The sequence below is a fragment of the Cnephaeus nilssonii genome (genome assembly GCF_951640355.1).
Source record: "Cnephaeus nilssonii genome assembly, chromosome: 20".
NCBI classification, from domain to species: Eukaryota; Metazoa; Chordata; class Mammalia; order Chiroptera; family Vespertilionidae; genus Cnephaeus; species Cnephaeus nilssonii.
Genome location: NC_137091.1, coordinates 42932204 through 42953627, shown reverse-complemented (window position 1 = coordinate 42953627; position 21424 = coordinate 42932204). Strand labels below are relative to the sequence as shown.

General features: G+C 42.9%; 1 protein-coding gene across 3 annotated transcripts in view; it reads right to left on the bottom strand.

The window, feature by feature from the left end:
* The window catches only part of ARHGAP35 (Rho GTPase activating protein 35), a 136115-nt gene that overhangs the window by 63925 nt on the left and 50766 nt on the right, over positions 1–21424 (bottom strand). For all 3 annotated transcript variants that reach the window (XM_079800218.1, XM_079800216.1, XM_079800217.1), the window contains exons 2-3: positions 16675–20550; positions 4121–4265 (exon numbers count right to left, since the gene is read on the bottom strand). In XM_079800218.1, coding sequence (XP_079656344.1) covers positions 4121–4265; positions 16675–20358 — 3829 coding nt within the window. In that variant the 5' untranslated portion in view covers positions 20359–20550. The remainder of the gene's footprint in view (positions 1–4120; positions 4266–16674; positions 20551–21424) is intronic.

Sequence of the window (21424 nt, the reverse complement as noted above, 5' to 3'; positions counted from 1 at the left end):
AAAGTAATAAAAAGAAAAAGAAGTGGTTATCAAAAAATGGTTCTCCAACTCAACCTTGGTTATTAAATTCTTTTTCTGCAGAAAACAGGAGTAGGTAAGCTGGTGGGTGAATTCAGGACTCTTTTGCCTCATCTAAGTTATGCTTAAAATATTTTGAGAACTATCACATGGCATATTTTGAATTATGTAAAAGTAATACATACACATATGCAGAGAAATAAGATTATAAGGAAATATATCAAACCATTAACAGAGGTTTTCACTAAGTGAAGATCAATTAATCTTTAAATTCTTTTTCATATTCTTTTGTTGAATTTCTACAAATGAACGTATTTTAATTATATAAATAGGAAAAAGTTCTTTTAGGAAATGGAGTGCACAAGGACTACCCCCAAACATGCAGACTAAGCTCATAGATATTAGGTTGAATTTTCTCCTTAAAATTCTATAAAAGTACAAACTAATGCCAATGAAGGGAAATACATGACCAAAACTCAAAAAGACAAAGAAGAAAACAACAGAATTCAGATATTCCAGATTAAAACCCACTCACTCAATCAACAATGAATGTATACTGGGTGCCAGGCTCTAGGGAGACAGGAGAACAGAGAATCCTGTTCTCAGGGAGTGGAAGTGCCTGAGAAGAACTACCAGAAAGATGACATCAAAGTGCTGTTGGGGTGGGGGAGTCTTGAAGAGTGAGGACAAGTTTCAGAGGCAGGAGTAATGTGGGACATTTCAGACATACGAAGGGCATATGCAAAGCAGAGCAATACAAACAAAGTCTGGTTGGTCCATGTTCTTCTAAAATATTGTTTGTATTCAGGTAAAACCATTCTAAAATTAATGCCCCCCGTGGTATAAATCAGAAAGAAGGGGGTGGGGCAGAAGAGAGAAAAGGATGAAGGGAGGGGAGAGGAACAGAGGGAGTGAAGGCAGGCAGACAATGAGGGCATGACAGCACTGGGTATGAGAGGGAGGAGTCAAGAGTGTGGCCGGCAGCTGGTAGGCAACGAGAAGCCAAGAGGAGGTTTTCAGTAGAACTGGCACATACGCAGGATGGACTGAGAAGGGGTGTGATGGTGGGCAGTGGAACTGAAGTGGAGGGGACAGAGCTAAGCGATGACAAAGCAGAAGCGATGGACTTGGAATTGATTAGTTAAGTCAGATGTCCCTGAAGCTCCGAGCTTTTTGGTGACAGAGGACAGTGGTGCCGTCTAACAGAGCTCTAAGGAGGCAGCAGCGTGGTGGCAGACTGTGGGCCGGTGGAGGAGTCTTCATACCTGAAAGGCTTCACAAGTAGAAGAGCAAGCAGAGGTATAATTTTGTCACTGATATAAAAAAAAGCTAGACGACATGTGGACAACATTCAAGCACCTGGTACTACCACAGGTGAGCCACTGGAGGAGGCCACTCACAAAAGGCTCCTCCTGAGAAAGGGAAGCTCTCCCAGACAGGACAATCCAAACTAGTAAGTGCAGAAGGAATTACAGAGTTAGAACTATGGTGATCACAGCCTCAGGCAGGAACCGTCAATGGATACTAAAACTAGTGGGTGAAAGTGTTAGGAGAAAGCAGATACTTAGTCTCAAAGCACCTCCCTACAAAATACTTATTCATTACCAAGGGGCAATAGTAGCTTTACAGGAGAAGCTTGGCAGGCACCACCACCTCAATCAAGGGGTCAAAGTAGGCATCTCCAGTGATGGGGCAAAGTGACATCACAGGCCACGTGGTGTGATGCAGTGAGAAGGACACAGCATTGCTTCCCTGCTATTTCTGTCAAAAGCACAACCCGGAATCTAATCACGAGGAAACATCAACAAAACAAAACTAAAAAACCCCACGATGAGGAACATCCTACAAAATAACTGATCTGTACTCTTTAAAACTACCAAGGCCATTAAAAACAGATAGACTAAATGGTTTTATATTTTTTATTTTTAAAAATATATATTTTATTGATTTTTTTACAGAGAGGAAGAGAGAGGGATAGAGAGTTAGAAACATCGATGAGAAACATCGATCAGCTGCCTCTTGCACAACCCCTACTGGGGATGTGCCCGCAACCAAGGTACATGCCCTTGACTGGAATCGAACCTGGGACCTTTCAGTCCACTGAGCCAAACCGGTTTCGGCAGACTAAATGGTTTTAGATTAAAGAAGACTTAAGAGACTTGACAATTATATGTAATCTCTCACCAAAAAAAAAAATCTTTTACTATAAAGGACATTTTAATGGATCTAATAAAATGAAAATGTCTATAGATTAGATAGGTTAGTACTGCATCAGTGTTAATGTCCTAGTTTTTAAAATTACATGGTGATGTAAGAGAATATTTTTTAGGAAATATCCACTGAAGTATTTAGGAGTAAAGCTGCATCATATCTGTAACAAATATTTCAGAAAAAAGATACAAATATATAGAGAAAGAATGATACAGGGAATATGGTAAAATGTTAACATTTATGGAACTTTTAGTTACTTTCAAATTGTTACAACTTATAATTTTCCTAGAAATCTGAAATAAGTTAAAAAATAGAGGGGAAAAAAGCCCACCCCCTCCTTCCAATGCCACAAACTATCTCTCTGAAACGTTGGTGCAACTAGAGAGAATTTAATCACGGAATTGCTTTGTGTAGATTTCCTCCTGGCCCAAGGGAGAGGTGCCAGGAAGAAACAGATACAAAACCAGTGTCTAGCCCTGGCCAGTATGGCTCAGTTGGCTGGAGCATTGTTCCATGAACCGGAAAGTTGAGGCTTTGATTACCCATCATGGTACATACCTGGGTTGTGGTTTGACCCCCGGTCAGGGCCAGTACAGGAGGCAACCGATCAATGTTTCTCTATCACAATGATGTTTTTCTCTCTCTCCCTCTCTCTAAAACCTATAAATATATCCCCTGGTGAGGATTACAAACAAAAACAAAACCATGGACACTCAGAAAAAGCCTTGGTTACAGAATGGACTAAACAAAGCTGCAGATCTGCTGTGATTATGCCAAGTGCTTGCTGTTTCAACCCTAACCCTGGTGTGCTGCAGAGAAAACCCTGGAAATAATGACAAAGTCTTTAGCGAGCTTTAATTTGAAACCTACATTCCCTGATTCTGCACATCCTGAGGAAATATTAAAACCAGTCACCCAACTTAATATGATGCTGCTTAAATGATCAGCAGAGCCTGGCAGGGTGTCCACACCACACAATACTTAATATCACTACAGATAACACCGGAATCAGGAAGAACACAGAGGGAGACCATAATCCTCATCTTGGTTTCAAATCAGTTTAAGCCTATATTCTTGAGCTCAACTACTAATGCTCAAGAATTCCTGTAATCCTGTGCCTACTGTACCTCCTTCTCCCCAAAGCTCATCAGCTTTGAAAGCATCCAGGAGAAGAACCAGGGAAACAACATGAAACTAGAAGCTCCAGGGGTTTCAAACGAGGCCAAAGACATGTTATAGGAATTCTAAACGCATGAAATGAACGTTTTAACACAGGTAAAATCGTGTCACTTCAAGAACAAAGAAGAAAAAATTTAAGACAGTTGGCTTTCACATAACACCAAGTTGTCAGTGGAGTTGAAATGTAGCTGCTTGACTGAAGATACCCAAGCTGTGTGTTGTTGTTTTTATCTCCGTTAAAAAATTATTTTTTAAATCTCTCAAAACATGAATCTCAGGCACTCTAACTGTTACTAGTCATTCATTTTATTAAACCAAAATGTACTACCATTTGTGTCTAGTCCAGTACTGAGGACACAATGAGAAATAAAACCCTCTCTCTGCCCTCAAGAAGCTGACAGGCAGACAGGCTGCATGCTATGACAGGGGGCTGGGGGGACACAGAGAAGACACCTAGGTCGGCCACAACTGCAGCCTTGAGAACAGGACTACTCCCGTGTTCTGAAAGCTCTACTGGAGCCGGCACCACAGCCTCACAACTATGGAGACGGAGGGAGGAACCCGACAGCGGTCAGGACTGCTCAGCTCCTTCTCAGAACGCACCTCACACTAAGCGAGAGCTGATTGCAGAATCTCTAGATGGCTTAGCCCTCTGCAAAGCATCTTGTGTAGACAGTGGAAGCTGTAATTGGCTCTGAGGTAACACACTTACCTGTGGCTTCAATGTACTCAATGCATCTCTCAATAAAAACAGGAATTGGCTTCTCTGGAGTCACGACGGTGGTTAAGGGGACCCCAAAATAGTTACTCTCCCAGGTTGCTTTTGTGATGGATGGCCGGGGTTTAGGCTTTGGTTTCTGTCCAAGAAAGAGAAAAGAAAGCAGAAAAATACAGTGAGTCTCATCATGCACCTACACACCAGGAAGGCTTCCGGGGAGAACTCACAGTGGTGCGGAAACCGCTGGAAAGGTTCCAAGCAGGACAGAGAGAACCACTTGTTCATCTCACTAATTCTGCATTTTCTAGCCTCTAAATAGCACACAAGCTGCCAGCAAGCTGCCTCATAATCACACCTTGAGCAAGAGACTGCAGTGTCAGAACAAAGGTGTTTATAAGAAGCAGGCCATGTTTATTTAATAACAATGAAATGACTATCCATGGCCTTTATCAGGGGTGCACTGGCATAAACAGGAAGTTTTCCAAACATCCCGAATGGTTATAGATGTTATACATGCAAAGATGACTAAACTCTTAAAAAGATAAAAGATGGAATTGAAAACTAATAACTTACTCTCTCCAGAACAGAGATAAGACATGTATTCGGCTAAGGCAGAAAGCCCCAGTGAGAATTCCCTTAGATACATCACCTGGTATCAATGGCTTCTGCATTTGAAAAGGGCAAAACTAACTCATCAAAGGTGATAAATAACATAACTGTCTTTTCTTTCTCAGCAGTCACCTTCCTCACACAGTAGGAGTAGCAGCTGCAACTACTTGAGAGCTTACTATGTACCAAGCAAGTCCCAAATATTATTCCTTTTAAACCTCATGACATTCCATTTTATCAAGGAAAAATGTCACATACCTAAATGACACAACTAGTAAGCGACAGTGCTAGGATTCGAACCCAGGAGGGTCTTTCTCAAAAGATCCTGTCAGTAGGTCTTCATTACTGTTAGGAGTTACCCAGATTGGAGTGTATCTTGAATCATTTATCCAACCATACAGTCAGCGTCTGCCTAGCCCAAGAACTTTTGAAAACACGCAATGAACCCACTGGTCAAGAGCGCAGGTTTTGCAGTTAGACTTGGGTAGGTAACTGAATTTTTCTAGGACTCAGGTTCATCTGTAGAATGGGGTTCCTAACACCAAAACCCACATATCTGCTGTGAATCTGGAGTGAAATAATTCATATGAAGAACTTAAGCAAGTGTCTGCTGCATAGTAAGTATTCAATTGATGGAGGCTAAATTTTCTAGCTAACTTAGATTGTTAGAAGACACCTCCTTGTCTTGTTCTAACATTAGAGGAGGGGCGAGTATAAGATTAAAATTTATTGTCTATGTACTAGTACTATGGTTAGAAGGTTTTATGGTGATTAGAAATAGCTTTCTTGCAGCTTCTCTTAAAAATTCCATTTTAAAAATTCCTTAAGACCAACTAATTTGGAAGTCTCAGTTTTATTGAAGAACAGTGCTGCTATTAGTTTTCACAGGCAAATTCTGCCAAATTGGGATTGGTAAAAAGAATCACCGAAATCCAGAGTCTTCTTTGTACTAGTATATTCAGATTCTAGAGCTAATAGGCTAAACAGTATGGAGAGAACATTGCTCGGTCCATTGTGATCTGGCTGCAAACAGGTGTAATGACAGAAGCTCTCAGCCCGTCTCACATTGTTGGGCGACTACTGTGTACTAGGTGCTGAGCCACTTCCCTTCCATCTTATCATTTCACCCTCACGCCCATCTTGTGAGCAGGTTGCTGTCCCTGAGATGCTAAGTCACTTAACCAAAGTCACAGAACTTGTCTGGCAGGGTTCAAACCTAGGTCTATTAGATTCTAAAGCTTAAATTCTTTATGTTGCATTTCACATAAGTAGAGGATGCTAGGGAGATAGTCTAGGTTGGTTCGTTCATGTAAAGATACATCATAAATCATTAATTTGTTTTTCCTTATTTCTTTGTAAAAAGTGTGAAGTCAGAGCCTGCGTGCCTCGGCAGTCTATACGGGGAGATATCAGCCGCTACTCCCCACAACCTGAGAGGCTATGTCACTGGTCTCAGAAGGAATGGGTATATTGCAGTGGGCGAGGGCCAGGCTTTGTGGAGTGTGTGGCTTTTCTCTGGGACCTAAGGATCCATTCACATTCCTCCATATTGAATCAGTTAGCTGGTAGCAGGTTGTATGAATACAGATTGGATGTCTCTCCCTTTGGGTTGTCAGTTCAGGTAATGTCAGCCAGCAGCCTAGAAATGGGCTTTTTCCTTCTTTCATATATATTTTATCCTCAGCTGTTCTTTTTTCTTGCCACTTGTTTGCACAGGAAGTCCTCAAAGAATCTCAGACTAAACAGGAAGTGATCTGTTTTCTCTATAAAGGGTATCAAAAGGAATGAGAATGGGCAGGATAAGGAAAGGGACTCAGACCTAGAAGCTAGTTTAGTGGCTTTTATGTAGAGACCCCTACTTTTAAGTTTACAGGTTGTGCAAATTTGTAAGTAAATCTGCCCTCCTAAATTGGTCTTATTAACTTGGAAATGAAGTGAATTGCTGGAGATACACCTGGGTCCATTTATTTACCTTGATCCTATTTGGTTACCCACCCCCGTCCCCTTTAGATGTTGTTTTAACAAAGGCCAAAATTTCAGTTATATTTCTGTGGTTTTAGAAAATTTCCCATATTTTAGATCATTGTTTTCCTTATGTGTGCTTCAAAATAAAGGGATTGAATGATCCTGGAGCAAATATATCAACAATATTTATGAACATGGACTTTGGAGAAAGGGAAGACTGGGCACTATGACAACTATTTCAAATAGCTATAGAACGATCTCATGGCAAGAGAACAGAGTTTACACCATTTCCAAGGGTCATGTTGGGAGAGAGAAAAGGAATACACAGAAAGGCAATTTTGGCCAATATAAACAAAAAGTTAAAAAACAAGAAAACCCCAGCTGTTTAAAAAGGATGGGAACTGCTTGTAAGTATTCAAAGCAGAGGCTGCAACCTACCTGCCATACCCATCAAGGAGATTCTGCCATCGGATGGAAGGCTTTAAAATGAGACAAACCTCTCATAGATAGTTCCCCCCTCACCTTGAAGGCTCGAGATCTAGTTTAGCACTTCAACTTACAAATACAGAAACAGAGTAAGCTTTAACAGCGTCAACTCCCCTTACTGAGTGACATGGGTCTCTCTCTCTCTCTCCCCCCCCCCCCTCATTTAAACACACTCTGATTTATGGACTGTCACATACACCCTTGAAATAAATGAAGGCTCTGTAGGGTGTTACAAAATAAGGTAAGGAATTCTTGTGCAACTAATTCTAAACCTTCCCAGTAAGCAAATCAGAGTGTGGTGCATGCCAAGAGCTGGGCCAGACTGCTGATACAACAAGCACCACATCAGGTATCTGAAGAGTCCTGGGCAAATGTAAGATGGAAATGCCATTCTTCTGAGTGGCCTGCCAGATGTCTCAGTCCCCGGTCAGACATGTGCCACTCATTAGGAGTCACTGGAGCTCTTTCAGCAGCAGGTCCTTGGAGAGGAGAAAGTAACAGCATGCTGACATCCATCTTCTTTTGGGGTCACTCACTTAGCAGGCTGAATTGAAAAAAAGAGTCTAGCCAGAGGAAAGCAAGCCCTGAGAATAATCTACACATCTGTGTCTCCAAGTTTAGAGTCTGACTGAGTCAAAACTGGAAAATAATAGTGATTAATTAGGAGTGGTCATGTGTAGAACACCGTGCTATGTGCTCTGCACAATTAACTGAACTTCACAACCAGCCTTCAAGTAAGGGCTATTAGCCTCATTTTACAGATGAGAAAACAGGCCCAGAGAGACTCATCCCCAGCACTCAGCAGGATGCAGAGGCTAGTGATCGATGAATGCCAAAGCCCCACGGTTCTTTCCCTTACATGGACGAGCTTCATGACGAAATGCCATTGACATAAACAAAGGACTGGGTCCACTTGAATCAACCTCACCTTGTCTTTTTGGATAAATATATTTTGGGTGAATGACACAGTCCATTGTTCTTTACTTCAGTTTCCTTAAGAACACTGTGCCTGATTCTTAGTCTTGATACTTATCAGGTGGCAAAGGAAATAGAAATGAACACTAGTTTATGGCAGTGTACTGCAAAGAAATGGGGATTGGAATTTGCCTCTGGCCTCTTGGCATTTCCGAAATGAGAAAAGAGCATTAACAGGAAAGTCCCAACTTTGCCAGAGCATGAAGACGTCTGTCGCTTGCCCCTCCATGTCCACAAGGGCAAGAAAAAGACTAGAATTCAAGCCCAGGAATAAACAGGCTGGAGAAGGTCCCTTCTATCAAACTATACAATACCTGGGTTCCAGAGCCTGATGTGTAGTAGGCACTTAATACATTTCCTGAACAAAACCAGTTTCCAAGAATGCACAAGGCTAATGTCTCTTGATAGCTTTTCAAGTTTAGATGAGAACTATCACTGTGGGTACAGAGGTTTTTCTTCTCACACTGTGCTGCTCTCACTAGGATGTGAAGAGGTGAGGCTCAGAAGGTCTTGCTCACACAGACAGTACTGTATCACAGATAATCAATTCCCTGTATGACTCTGAGGCACCAAACAGGGATAGTACTTTATATACACATACCACCATTTTCCTACTGGGCTAAGTTTCTAGAGGGCAAGAATCTTGGCATTTCCCTTTTTTAATAATTATAGCCCAGGTCACAAAGCAAACTAGCAGCAGAGCTAATACTAGGACTAAAGTCATCTCTCGCCTTCAATGAACTTACAATCTAATTGGTAAGAGAAGACATATATCCACAGTAAGCAAAGCTGATCTAGATATCAGATGAGTAAGTACCAACTGAGCCCCAAAGACGACTCTCTGGTGCCAATGGAGAGGTCAGTCACGCTCACTGGGTAAGTGTTCTATCTCCTGTGGGAGCAGCAGGTGTAGCTATGTAGTGATGCTAAACAGTCAACCTCAAATATTCTCTCCTGGTCTCCATGTCAAATCAGTTATCCAGATTTTAGGGTCAGAAAATATGGTCGCTAGAGTTGTACCACCCAGCCCAGCCTTTTAAATGATTGGTAACATATCTAATAAAGGAAATAAAAAACAGAATCCAGGCTGTTGGATTCTCTCTCTCTCTTTTTTTTTTTTAAAGGAGGGACAACAGATACAGAATATAGTCTGGAACAGGGACAGTGACCTCTGAGTGGGGACAATTCTCCCTTTTCCGAGTGAAACTGATATAAGCCAAGTCCTAGAAGGTCCCACACATGGTCGCGTGGTTTGCCAAGTTGTGTGATGGCACACCCTGGACTAACTGTAGCTGGTACGATAGAAAAATCGAAAGATTCCATCATTGTCCAGCTGGCGTGGTTCAGTGGTTGAGCGTTGACCTATGAACCAGGAGGTCACAGTTTGATTCCTGGTCAGGGCACATGCCCTGGTTGTGGGCTAGATCCCCAGTGGGGGGCGTACAGGAGGCAGCCAATCAATGACTCGCTCTCATCACTGATGTTTCTATCTCTTTCTCCCTCTCCCTCTCCCTTCCTCTCTGAAATCAATAAAAATGTATTTTTTTAAAAAAAGATTCCATCAACTGTGTCACTACAGGTTTACTCAAAGTACTTTCTTGCATTCCATATTCACATTACGGAGTTCTGATTGGATATGATTCTCTCACATTTCCCACAGAGCTTCAAAAAGACTTTTCTTTTTTAAATCCTCACTCAAGGATATTTTTCCATTGATTTTCAGAGAGAGTGGAAGAGAAAGGGAAAGACAGAGAGAAATATTGATGTGAGGGCCCCGGCTGGGAGGAGCCTGCAACTGAGGTACGTGCCCTTGACCAGAATCAAATCTGGGACCATTCCGTTCTTAGGCCGATGCTCTACCCACTGAACAAACCAGCTAGGGCTCAAAAAGACCTCTCCAATGAAGCTATTTGCTCATGCCCCTTCACTGGTGCTCCCCCTTCTGTCTCTGATCAAATCAAAGCCCAAGTTTAAGAGAAAACCCGAGGGTGGATTTGTTCTTACTGACAAAGTCTATTATGAAAGCACAAATGCTCAGACTTGTCTCCCTCAAGCTGGCAGTCAGTACTATGATGGGGTCACTCACCATCTCAGGGCATCTTTATTTAGGCGGGGGGGGGGGGGGGGGGCGGGGGCGGGGGGGGCTAGGAAGTAGCACTAAGTCTCAGCTTTCCCAGAATCTCTAATCCTCTCGCATGATGGGAAAAGCAAGGCAGGTTGTCCCCTCAGTGCCCCAAATAAACTGAGACCAATAATTTTTTGCTCTATTAAAGGCACGAATGCCCTTGCCGGTTTACTCAGTGGTTAGAGCGTGGGCCCATGGACCAAAGGGTCGTGGTTCAATTTCCGGTTAAGGGCCTATACCTTGATTGGAGGTTCTCCAGCCCTGGTCGGGGGACGTATAGGAGGCAACCAATTGATATGTTTCTCTCTTTCTCCCCCTTCTCCCTCCCGTTCACTCTCTCTTGAAATCAATGAAAAAAATACCCTCTGGTGGGGGTTAAAATAAAATAAAGGCATGGCGTCTAGCAAATATGGGTCAATCCCTGTTGCTGTTTCAGACTGAATGGCCAATTCAATATGGGGTTGGGGGGTGGGGTGGTCTACTAGCTCCAGGAAAGTTTTAAAAAATAAGTTTTTATTGATTTGAGAGAGGGAAAGAAACATTGACATCGATCAGTTACCTTCTGTATGCACCCCAGCCGGGTAACGAACCTTCAACTTAGGCATATGCTCTGATCGGGAATTGGATTGGTGATCCTTTGGTGCACAGGGCAATGCTCAACCAACTGAGCCACACCGGCCAGGGCCCAGGAAAATTTTTACAAACATCCTTCTTGACTCAATACTCACTGAATGTGGACTTCCCGGAGCTACACGTCAGTTTTTACCTGCTTCCCTACTCCAACATCGGAGAAAACGAATTCCAAAGGCCTTTCTCTAGGGAAGTGGAGGTGATTCCTGACCAGAGCTGAAATAATCTGGGTCCTTACAAAGATATTTCAGTATCACTAGGTGTTGGAGGAGAACAAATTGACTAAGTGAAGATCAGAGCAATTCCTTGTTCTTTGAAAATAGATTTGGGTTGCCTACTGTAACACACACACACACATACACAAATATACACACACATACACACACACTACACAAAATTCGTATGTGTGTGTGGGGTGTCCCTCAGCCCGGCCTGCACCCTCTCCAATCTGGGACCCCTCAGGGGATGTCTGACTACCAGGTTAGGGGCATTAACTCCAGCCATTAGGAAAATCACACAGATGTCCTTGACATACAAACAGTGTGGTTTTATGAGTTGTTTTAATAATAATGGCCATTCCTTTAAATAATATCTGCTTACATATAATACAGCTGGTACTATGTGAATTCAGGATGTTAATATCACAAAAATCATAGAAGGTTGTAGTGGAAATAACCTTGAATTGTCTAGTCCAAACTTTTATAAATATTGGAATTCCCTTTTCAAAGATTTTGAATGCTTTTTGTCCTAAGAAGCTTAACCAACTTTTGAGGCAACCCATTTTCTGTGAAAGGACTGGGGGACTCTGGCGGCAGGCACCCCCCAGCTGGGCTGAAAGGACTGGGGGACTCCAGCAGGGCTGAGGGGACTGGGTGCTGCCATCTTTGTGATGGTGTGATGGTCAATTTGCATATTCCCTCTTTATTAGATAGGAGATATATATATATATATATATATATATATATATATATATATATATATATATATGAGCAGGTGTGCTGTAAGCTAAAGGCAAATAGTTAAAGATAGTCTATTTTTATTACCAAAAACACACTACAGCAGTGCTTTAGGCTTAAAATAAACTGAGAAACGAATGACACCAGTTCAAAATAATTTCTCAAAGTTCCAGCTGCTATTTCAGTGTCTCCATGCCTTTTTTGTCTTCTACTCAACTAGATTCTGAAGTTATAAACAAACAGCACCATGCTGTTCTTAGGAGGCAGTGTGGGGAAATGGATTTTTTTTTCAGATAATTTGTTTAAAAGGAACAAATTGACTGGAATGACTGACTGAGTGGTCCAAATGTGTGCCTGCCTACTGAATAGTACCACCTTTCTAGTAGACTGGATTCTAAAAACCCACCAGAAGTGGAAGTCAGTGGACCAGGCTTCAAAAATCTCAGCTCCTCCTCTTGACTAACTTGGGCAGGGTGTTTAATCTCTCTGAGCCTATTTTCTCATCTCTAAAAACCAAAATTTAAAAAAATAACTGATAACAGAAATAGATGAAAACTATTATGAAAATGGTATGTACCTGGTACACAATAGGCAGGTATTAAAAAGGTAGCAAAGTACAAAACCCTTCCCATGGTATGCACAGCCCTGTTATTTGGCCTGGTTCTACCTCACTTTTTGCAGTAACCACTCTAGGTTTCTTTGAACCCTTTGAACATGCCATGTTTTTGCAGCTCCAAGTTCCATACTGTTTTCTTGAAAGCTCCCCTCATGAAATCCCCATCTTCACTGACTTTGCCTGCCTCACCCTAGAAGTCTCAGCTTTATGTATCATTTCTTTGGAGAGCTTCCCCAGATATACTTGCTACACAATTCCACAGTACCCTGTACCTGCCTTCTGGTAACATTCAAAATGCATGTAAGTTCATGCTTAACATCTATCATCCCTGTGACTTGAACTAGATGAGCACAAGTGCTCACTATACGCCTATGCATTGCATTGTTTCCTTCCTAAAATAATGAATAAGCATGAGCTTTGGAGAAAAAGTATTGCTTTTAAGAAATACAATTCATTCAAAAATTAGAAAATTCAAGGTCAAGTCGGTGCCCCACCCCATTTTTAAGACCAGGGTATTTATTTGGCCTCACAGCTCACTGAGTAGGACTAGCCTTTTGGAAGCACACACTGAGAGTCTTTCCTGAGCAGGTGAAAAAGATCATATTCCATACTATTCAGCCTGTCTGTCAAATGCAACATCCCTCCCTGGGGAGGGAGCAGCCCAATTCCCCAGCTGGTTTTTATTCACACTAGAAACTTTAACTCCGTTCTAGGCCTCACAAAATGAGAGCTGTGTCCACACAAAGCCACAACAACTAGCCAATTCACTGAATCCGATGAAATAAGCCAATTCACTGGGGGGAACACAAACTGTCAAACTGGGTACTTGGTGCCTTATAGACCAAACAATGCGTGATTGAATTGGTTTGCTTTTCAATAGGTTGTCTTGTCATGTGGTAGGCTCCAGTGAGTGAAAGATTTTCTTTTATCATTCTGTTTTGTCTTTTTTTTTTTTAACACAAAAATAAGAGCACATAAGATAGAAGGGTACATAACCAATAATGGCTTCTCTTTAATTTGTGGTCAAACACACTAAATTCAGCAATTTGAGCTTACCCAAAAGGCACATTTTGTGGAGCAAGGCACCCCGGCCTGTTGTGTTTTTTGTGTGTTTTTTTGCTTTAAAATAAGACCCTGCCAGTCCTGATCTCCTCTTTGCAAACGCATGGCACTGGGAGACAGAGACCATGTGCAACAACAACTCTTTACAGACAAAGCATCTATTCATAGACCCCACTCAAGTGCAATCGTAGATTTTCAATTTCATTCAGCTGAGTGCGGAAGACTCCCACTATGAGGGTGGGTTGCTAAATGGTTCAGCTGGGAAAAGGACCCAGAATGAGAGTCAGCTCTACAGTCTGCACTTTCATTAGTAGAAATGAAAGCGAGTCCCTCACTCCAAGTCCAATTTTACAGTAAAGAGCTAATCCAGCAAATGAGCCAAGAGGCTGAGCAATTTCTCTTTCTCCACATCACTTCGGTACCCAGAGCACAGCTTTTTTTGTTGTTGTTGGGTTGTTGCTAGGGTATGTGCTGAAAAAGTAGCTAAATAACGCATAGGGTTAAAACTTTCACAAAAGGGAGGGACAATGTTGGTCCCCCAAGCCCACAGCTAGACCTTTCCACTTGTATCCTTTCTTTGAATACAACATGCATTTTTCACCTTCCAGCCTTTTCATACCTCATTCTTCAAGGTCTAGTTAAATATCATAACTAATGCTCCCAGCATGCAGTATGCTCAGTGGTTTCTGTGCATAATCTCATTCCATTCCCCACAACTGTATGAGGACCATACTAACTATGTTCTCCCCATTTGCAGAAGGGATGTGGAGAGGTGAATCATACGCCCAAAGTCCCAGTGAGGAAGTGGATGTGTTGGGATTTAGCATCCTCCTTCCCAGAGCTTGAGCTCCTAATATCATACTTTACTACCTTACCTACTCCCAACACGGGATTTCTGCTCTGCCCCAACACAGCCCATCCCTATTTAGCCCCTCCACCCCCAGCAGAGCACCTATTTTCACAAACTGCATAGGTTTTTCTGCCTCAACTGGGTGCATAGGTCTGTGCCATTTCCCCAGTGGTGTCTGGCAGGAGGCACGAAGTGTGTTTTCTATTACCAACTGGTTCCTCCCGCACTTCAAATAAATACTTATTGCTTGTCATGCCAATAAAAATCAAAGGCCAAATCCCCCATGTAGGGGCTGGCATGACATTCTCTGGCCCATGGTATCTTGCTTTTCCAGTAAGACAAGTGTCAGTCTGCATTAATGGCAGCAATTTTAATTGAAGGTTTGCTCCAAACGGGAAGAGAATCAAGGCTTTGCTTATCTCTGCATTAAGATGACAAAGCAGATACACTCATTTCAAAGTACCATTTTCCAAGGCAGGAAAAGACAATTTCACCTTTTACTCACTCTTTCCAAAGGATACTCTTAAACTGACTTCTGGCACGCTATTGCTCTTGCGCCAGAGGTTTATCATTTTTATTTGACTTGAAGAGGTGTGGCCCACATAACTAAGATAGATGGGAAGTCAATCACTTTCTTGCATGCTGACCCAGCAACCCAGAATAAAGAAGTTCTTAGGTAGCTGGGCCGGCGTGGCTCAGTGGTTGAGCGTCGACCTATCAACCAGGAGGTCATGGTTCGATTCCCGGTCAAGGCACAAGCCCCAGTTGTGGGCTCGATCCCCAGTATGGGGCGTGCAGGAGATAGCTGATCAATGATTCTCTCTCATCACTGATGATTCTCTCTCTCTCCCCCTCTCCCTTCCTTTCTAAAATCAATAAAAATATATTTAGAATAAAAATATATTTTTTAAAAAGAAGTTCTTAGGTAAAAAGTGCTCATTACCAGCATGGATGCAGCTACCTCAGGTGCTCACCCTATCCAACCGTTTTCTGCTCAGCCTACACAGTGTGTGCTCTTTACAGTTTAAAGCATGGCTTGTTTGGGAATGTGTTTTAAAAGCATTATTTTCAACAGGTATTAAAAACATAGAAGTCAGAAAAACAGTTATAATTCGCAGTGTGCTATTATGCCACTTTCCTAATTCCCAGGTGTGCAAACACCCCCACAAATCTGAATCCTGTCAGCATTTAGATAAGCTGTTCTGGCAACACTGGAAGTGGAGGAGGAAGAGAAGACAAAACGTTCAAAATGTTTGGATCCCAGTATCATTAAACGGGAGCTTTAAGGAAATACTGGGACATAGGTCAGGCTACTTTCTGGCTTCATGCTTTCAATGGGTCTGTTCACTACCAACCTTTGGAGAACAAAATACTAAAGGCAGATAAAGGCATCCAAGCAGAAAAACAAACCGAGGGAAAACCAGACAGGAAAAGAATGCCTATGGTATTTATTAATATCAGCTCAGAGTGGGAGAGGAACAGAACAAAAATGATACTGCCTTGCCCCTTTCTGACACTAAGTATGGGACAGGTTTAGAAGTCACAGTGGTAAGATCCTTATTTTTCATTTACGTACTTGAATACCTTTTACTGATTTGTGCCAATAGAATAATTATCACTTTTTCCTAACCTAAGATGTTATGGGGAAGAGGAGCCAGTAAGAAATGTCTGAGTGAGCTGTTTGTTTAGCAGTAAGACCGAGGCACACCATTTTGGAGTCTGGTATTGAAGTGAAGGAAGAACAAGCATATTGTCACTAGCCTGGCAACTTGTCAGAATACTGACAAGTTCAACACTTTCTGCTCATTTTGAGAATTATCATTTTGAACAAAGACAAGTCAGGCTGTCTATTCAAGGTCCTTACTACCGAGAACACCAGCAGTAGCTATCAAAAACACTGCCTACTTTTTAAAAAATATATTTTTTTATTTCAGAGAGGAAGGGAGAGGGAGAGAGAGATAAAAACATCAATGAGAATCATTGATCAGCTGCCTCCTGCATGCCCCTTACTAAGGACTGAGCCAGCAACGGCGGGGCATGTGCCATGACCAGGAATCAAAACGTGACCTCTTGGTTCACAGGTCGAAGCTCAACCACTGAGCAACACCAGCCGGGCAACACTGCTTACTTTTATATGCTAAGTCAAACGAAGAGTAAACACACACACACAGATTTTTACCAGAGGAAGCTGTCCTTGAAAATTATCATCAGTAAACTCCCACCATGATACTGTGCAAGCTACTTCTATGACTCATTTCTAAACTGGTGTCTTACCTTAGTGTTCCTTCTTAGACTGCGAAGAATATTTCTTCTCCTTGGGTCTTCATCTGTTTCATATGGAATGACAGCATTGTCCCCTTTATAACCTTGAGATGCCTGGTCCTCCTCTTTCTTTCGGATGGGCCCCAGCTCATCATCGCTCCCCACGCTGAAGCTGGTTCGGTAACTAGCAAACCTCCCTAGGCGGCTGCATCTTGTCCTGTACAGCACTGGCTTGCTCACAATGGAAACTTTGCGGCCTCGCTCTAGAGAGCTAGTGTCCATTTCACTATCAGAACCATTCCCACTGCCATTAGATTGGGCTTTGTTGATATTCCGAATGGTGATGATCTTGCCTTGGGTGCTGTCGTGGGGCACGGAATATATGTTTTCTTCTTCATTCCTTGGCTTGACCACAGCATCCATGGGTTCGGCGTAATCAGAAGGATCGAACCCATCTGGAGGTAGCCAGGTGCTAGAAGACATAGACTTCCTCTGTCCATCTCTGTGGCCTTGCTCTAAGTAAGACAGATCCCCCTTTGTAATTTCAAAATGGACAGGAGGCTTTGGTTTGACTGGCGGAGGTACTTTGTTGTTCAGTTTACTCTCAAAGTTGCTCATGAATAAAGACAGCCCATCATTTCCCTCCAGTTCCATAGAGAGCTTAGAATGATCTTTGGACAGGGAGGGCAGTGATGTGTCTTCTCGAAATAGGCTGTAAGAAGGGGGCTCGATATCCTCTTCTGAATCCTGCAGGTTTGAGTTGCAGAGCGGAGAGCCCGCCCGAGGAGAGTTAAACACCTCCTCCGTGGTGCTACAGGCCTCGGCAGCGTTATCGTACATATGAGTAGCCTCAATGATGTTCTTTTTCTCCACCACATCTTTAAAAAACGGATGGAAGAGCTCAAGTTTATGCTGGGGTTGGCTACAGGGAATGCTTGTGAATCTGCCATCAATTTCTTGAGCAATCTCCTCCCCCTCAGTCAGCTGTTCCCGACTTAAGTCATTGTCCAGGACATCTATAGCGCCATCAGTGAGTGCAACCAGCTGAATGGGGATAATATCCTGCACTTCACAAAGAAAGGCACGTAACATAGCCAAGGAGGCCTTACGTTTGGCTGAATAAAAAACAATGTACCCATGGACTAACCGGCTTTTTCGGATGCTAAACGAGGAATGGTATGAAAGAATAGACAGTTCAATGCGCTTCTTGTGTAGTCCGATTGGTAGTTCAAGTAAAACAGAGTTGTTGCTCCCACAATGGGAAGATTTACAGGTTTGGGACTGAAGGACAGGCAAGAGTATGTCGTCTGCACTAAAAGGATCTCCACACATCAAACACATGACAATTCGCAGGTCAACATCAGCCAGATCTTTGATGCTAGCAGTAGAACTGACCAGGTTTAAGTTACGCTTAGAGTCCAGGAGTCCTTTCAAAACTTGACTGATGTGCTTTTCATTAATGTTGCGTCCGTAACTAATGCCAGCAGAAGCAGGGTCCACAAAGACGCACTGAAGTTTGCTAGCAATCTGCTGACCTTGTTGTATTAAGCTATGCAGGGTCTCCCCACTGGTGTCTCCTCTCTTGTTAACCAAAATCAGTGTCAGTGGGAGATGGACTAAATGGTTATCTCGCCTACCAAGTGTGGACTCTCTACTCTTCTCTATACTCTCCACCACATAGGACAGAGATTCCTTTGAATTGTAAAGGCAGAGACATCCGTGGGGCTGAAATGTTGGCGTTTGGAAAGAGTTCACAGGAAGCCTGACATTGCCTTCTATTGGCCTCAGGGAAAGCTCATACATTTTACCATCTATCACATACTTGTCATCATTTGTACAAAGAGCTCGAATCTCATTGGCCAACTCTCGGGCAAGACCATCTTTGCCCAAGATAACCAAGTTGATTCTATCAATGTTGGGGTCAGAAAGTGAATTTTTCTGATTCCGGTCAGATGGCCGGATAAACCAAGAACTAATCAAGTGCTCAATCTTAGCATCCACACAAGCCGGGCAGCTAGGGCACGTTTCTTTTGTTGGGTGGTACACAAAATGAATGTGCTTCAGAATAAGGGCATCGCGCTCCGCTTGGAGCTTCTGTAATGCTTTAAATCGCTGCTCCTCCCCCAGAACATCCTGAATGACCCCCATCTTCTCCTTGCTGGGCTTTGCATCCAGCTCTAGCTCATAGAACAGTTCTGAATATTCTACAAGCAGCTCCTGAAACTCTTCCTTTGCTCTGTCTATAATTTGCTTTTGGTGTTTCCCATAGATATCCATGTACACAGATTCTTCCAGCCACTGGTAGAAATCTTCATTCATGATGAAACTACGGGCCTCTTCCCAAGGTTTTCCAGGAGTTATGAAAGGCGAGGTCTCCAGGTTTTCTTTAAATGCCCTTCTCATCTCAGCTCTTTTCCTCTCGTTCCGTAGTTTCTCTAAGTGGGCCTCATACAGCTGCTCTGCAGGGACCGTATCCATTAAATCAAAGGGAATCCGCTCATTCTCCATGTTGTCAATGTGGCTGGTGGCATCCCATGGGGTCTCCTCAAGCACAACAAACCACTTCAAGAATTCTGGCTTGGTCTCCAAGAGCTTTTTGGCTTTTATGCAGCTTAGGTGGTCTATTTCATCTAGATTGGGTATAAGAGCTTCAAAAGCTAATGGCAGGGCTGCCAGGTACAGCTTCCTTCTGCGCTCAATATGCTCGTGCTTGAGGCGGTGGATGTGCTGGAGAAACAGCTTCCTGGCTTTCTGAGTCCCTTCCAGGTAGACATAGTCCTGGTACTCAGGAGAGGCCTGCATCTTTCGGCTGACACTTAGCCAGTTCTCATTGTGGTTTTTCACAATGCGACTCACTAGCCACTCATATTTGTCTTTTGCCGTAGCTATCTGCTGACTCTGCTGCTTGAGAGCTTCAAAGTAAGGAATGATTTTCGTCTTTCCCCGACTTTTATCAATGAGCTGCACTAAGGTGCTGAAAGCCAAGTCCACGTTTACGTTGGATCTTGCAGAGGTCTCCACAACCTGGAGGTTCTTTTTGCTTAAGGCAAAAGTATGTGCATCTCTAATGTACCGCTCAACACCTTCGTCACACTTAGTCAGGACCACAACTATGGGTTTTTTTGTTTTTGCCAGCTGATTGTAGAGATTGGAGACAAACTTGAGCTGGTCATCAAAGTTCCTATTCATGCCCCTGCTAACATCAATACCAAGAAGAAAACCATCAATTAGCAGCTTTCCATCTGACATTTGTTTCTGCTCAAAGTCCTGCTCCAGCCCCAGCTGGTCAGTGCAAAAGTACATGAGTTTTTCAGCTGATGCGAGCTTGGTTGCAGCAGCTCTCTTGATATAGGGCTGTAGGGCCGTGCTTCGATGAGGTTGAAAAGTCTGGTCATCAATGAATTCAGTCTGCTCCACAATGTGCATCTTACATTCCACGCAATCCTCCAGGGATCGGCTAACTTCTCCCCAGTAGAGAAAGTGGTCATTATTGACCACTCGCCCACCAAAGTCACTGGTGCTGAGGACAGAGGTATGGTCCAAGTGAAATTCATCAGCACTTGGGCGCACGAAGCGGTTGCACAGACAAGACTTCCCAATGCCGCACTGGCCCTTCTCCTTCTCGGTCCCAGACAATCCCACCACACTGATGTTGTAGGTGGGAATGCGGACATCTTGCTTTCTTGCCATCATCATCGTCGACACATCCTGCCACAATCAGCCACTTCCGAGATCAGATTAGTGTTTTCCAGTGGACCCGATGGCTTCCCAACATTATCAGCAGGGGCTGGCTGCCCATGCAGCAAAGTGTCAGGTCCTATAGTGCTTGTGTACCAGTACAAGGTCAGTTCTTGCCACTTCTCATCACCAAATAGCCAACATTTCTTCCTAGATGGAGAAGAAAAGAAAACCCATCAGTATCATCATTTTGGAACTCAATTATAATCACTGAACTATAGCAGAAATCGATATTCTTATTCAACAAATACAGTAAACAATGAATGTTCCAGACCTAATGCTGGTTGAAGATGTAAGAGTGAATAAGAATGACATAAATGTACCCTCAGAGAGGTACAATGTCATCTAACAGAGGAAGACACATAGTAAGTAGCGTGCCACGCGCTAAAACAAGCGTTTGAGGGCTCCTTGGAAAAATTGCTGATTCCAAGGATAGGGCAGGATTGGTACAAGATGAGCCTGGAATATCTTGTCGTGCAAGAAAGGAAGTGCTAGAAAAAATGGTAGGATGCCTCATAAGGATACAGAAGCCAGTAAAAGGGGCGCCCACCGGTCAAATCTGAGACAATCTGAGCAACAAAATAAGTATATTAAGGAATTATAAGCCATTGCAAAATAAAGAAACCTTCAGGTCGTACTATTAGATCAGACAAGAATCATCACTTGATGCTAAATCTAGGGGGGAGATTTTGATGAGGAGCAGAGTATTTGTACGTAATTGAGGTGTCCTCTGAAAGGCTACTTACTAGTTGCAAAGGAAAAAATAAAAACAACAACAGATTATACAGTGGAGAAACTGGGCAACACTTTGGGTAATGAAAATTATCATCACCAAAGAGGGCTAGAAGAACATCATGAGCCTCAAATGTGATCCCCGGGGAGGATACATCACTATGAAGTATGATGGCCTAGAATCCATTACCTCATCCTAATCACAAGGAAACATCAGAAAAACACAAAATGAGCTAGATTCTGTTTAAAAATGGGGGAGGGGACACACCCTATACTTTTCAAAAAATAGCAA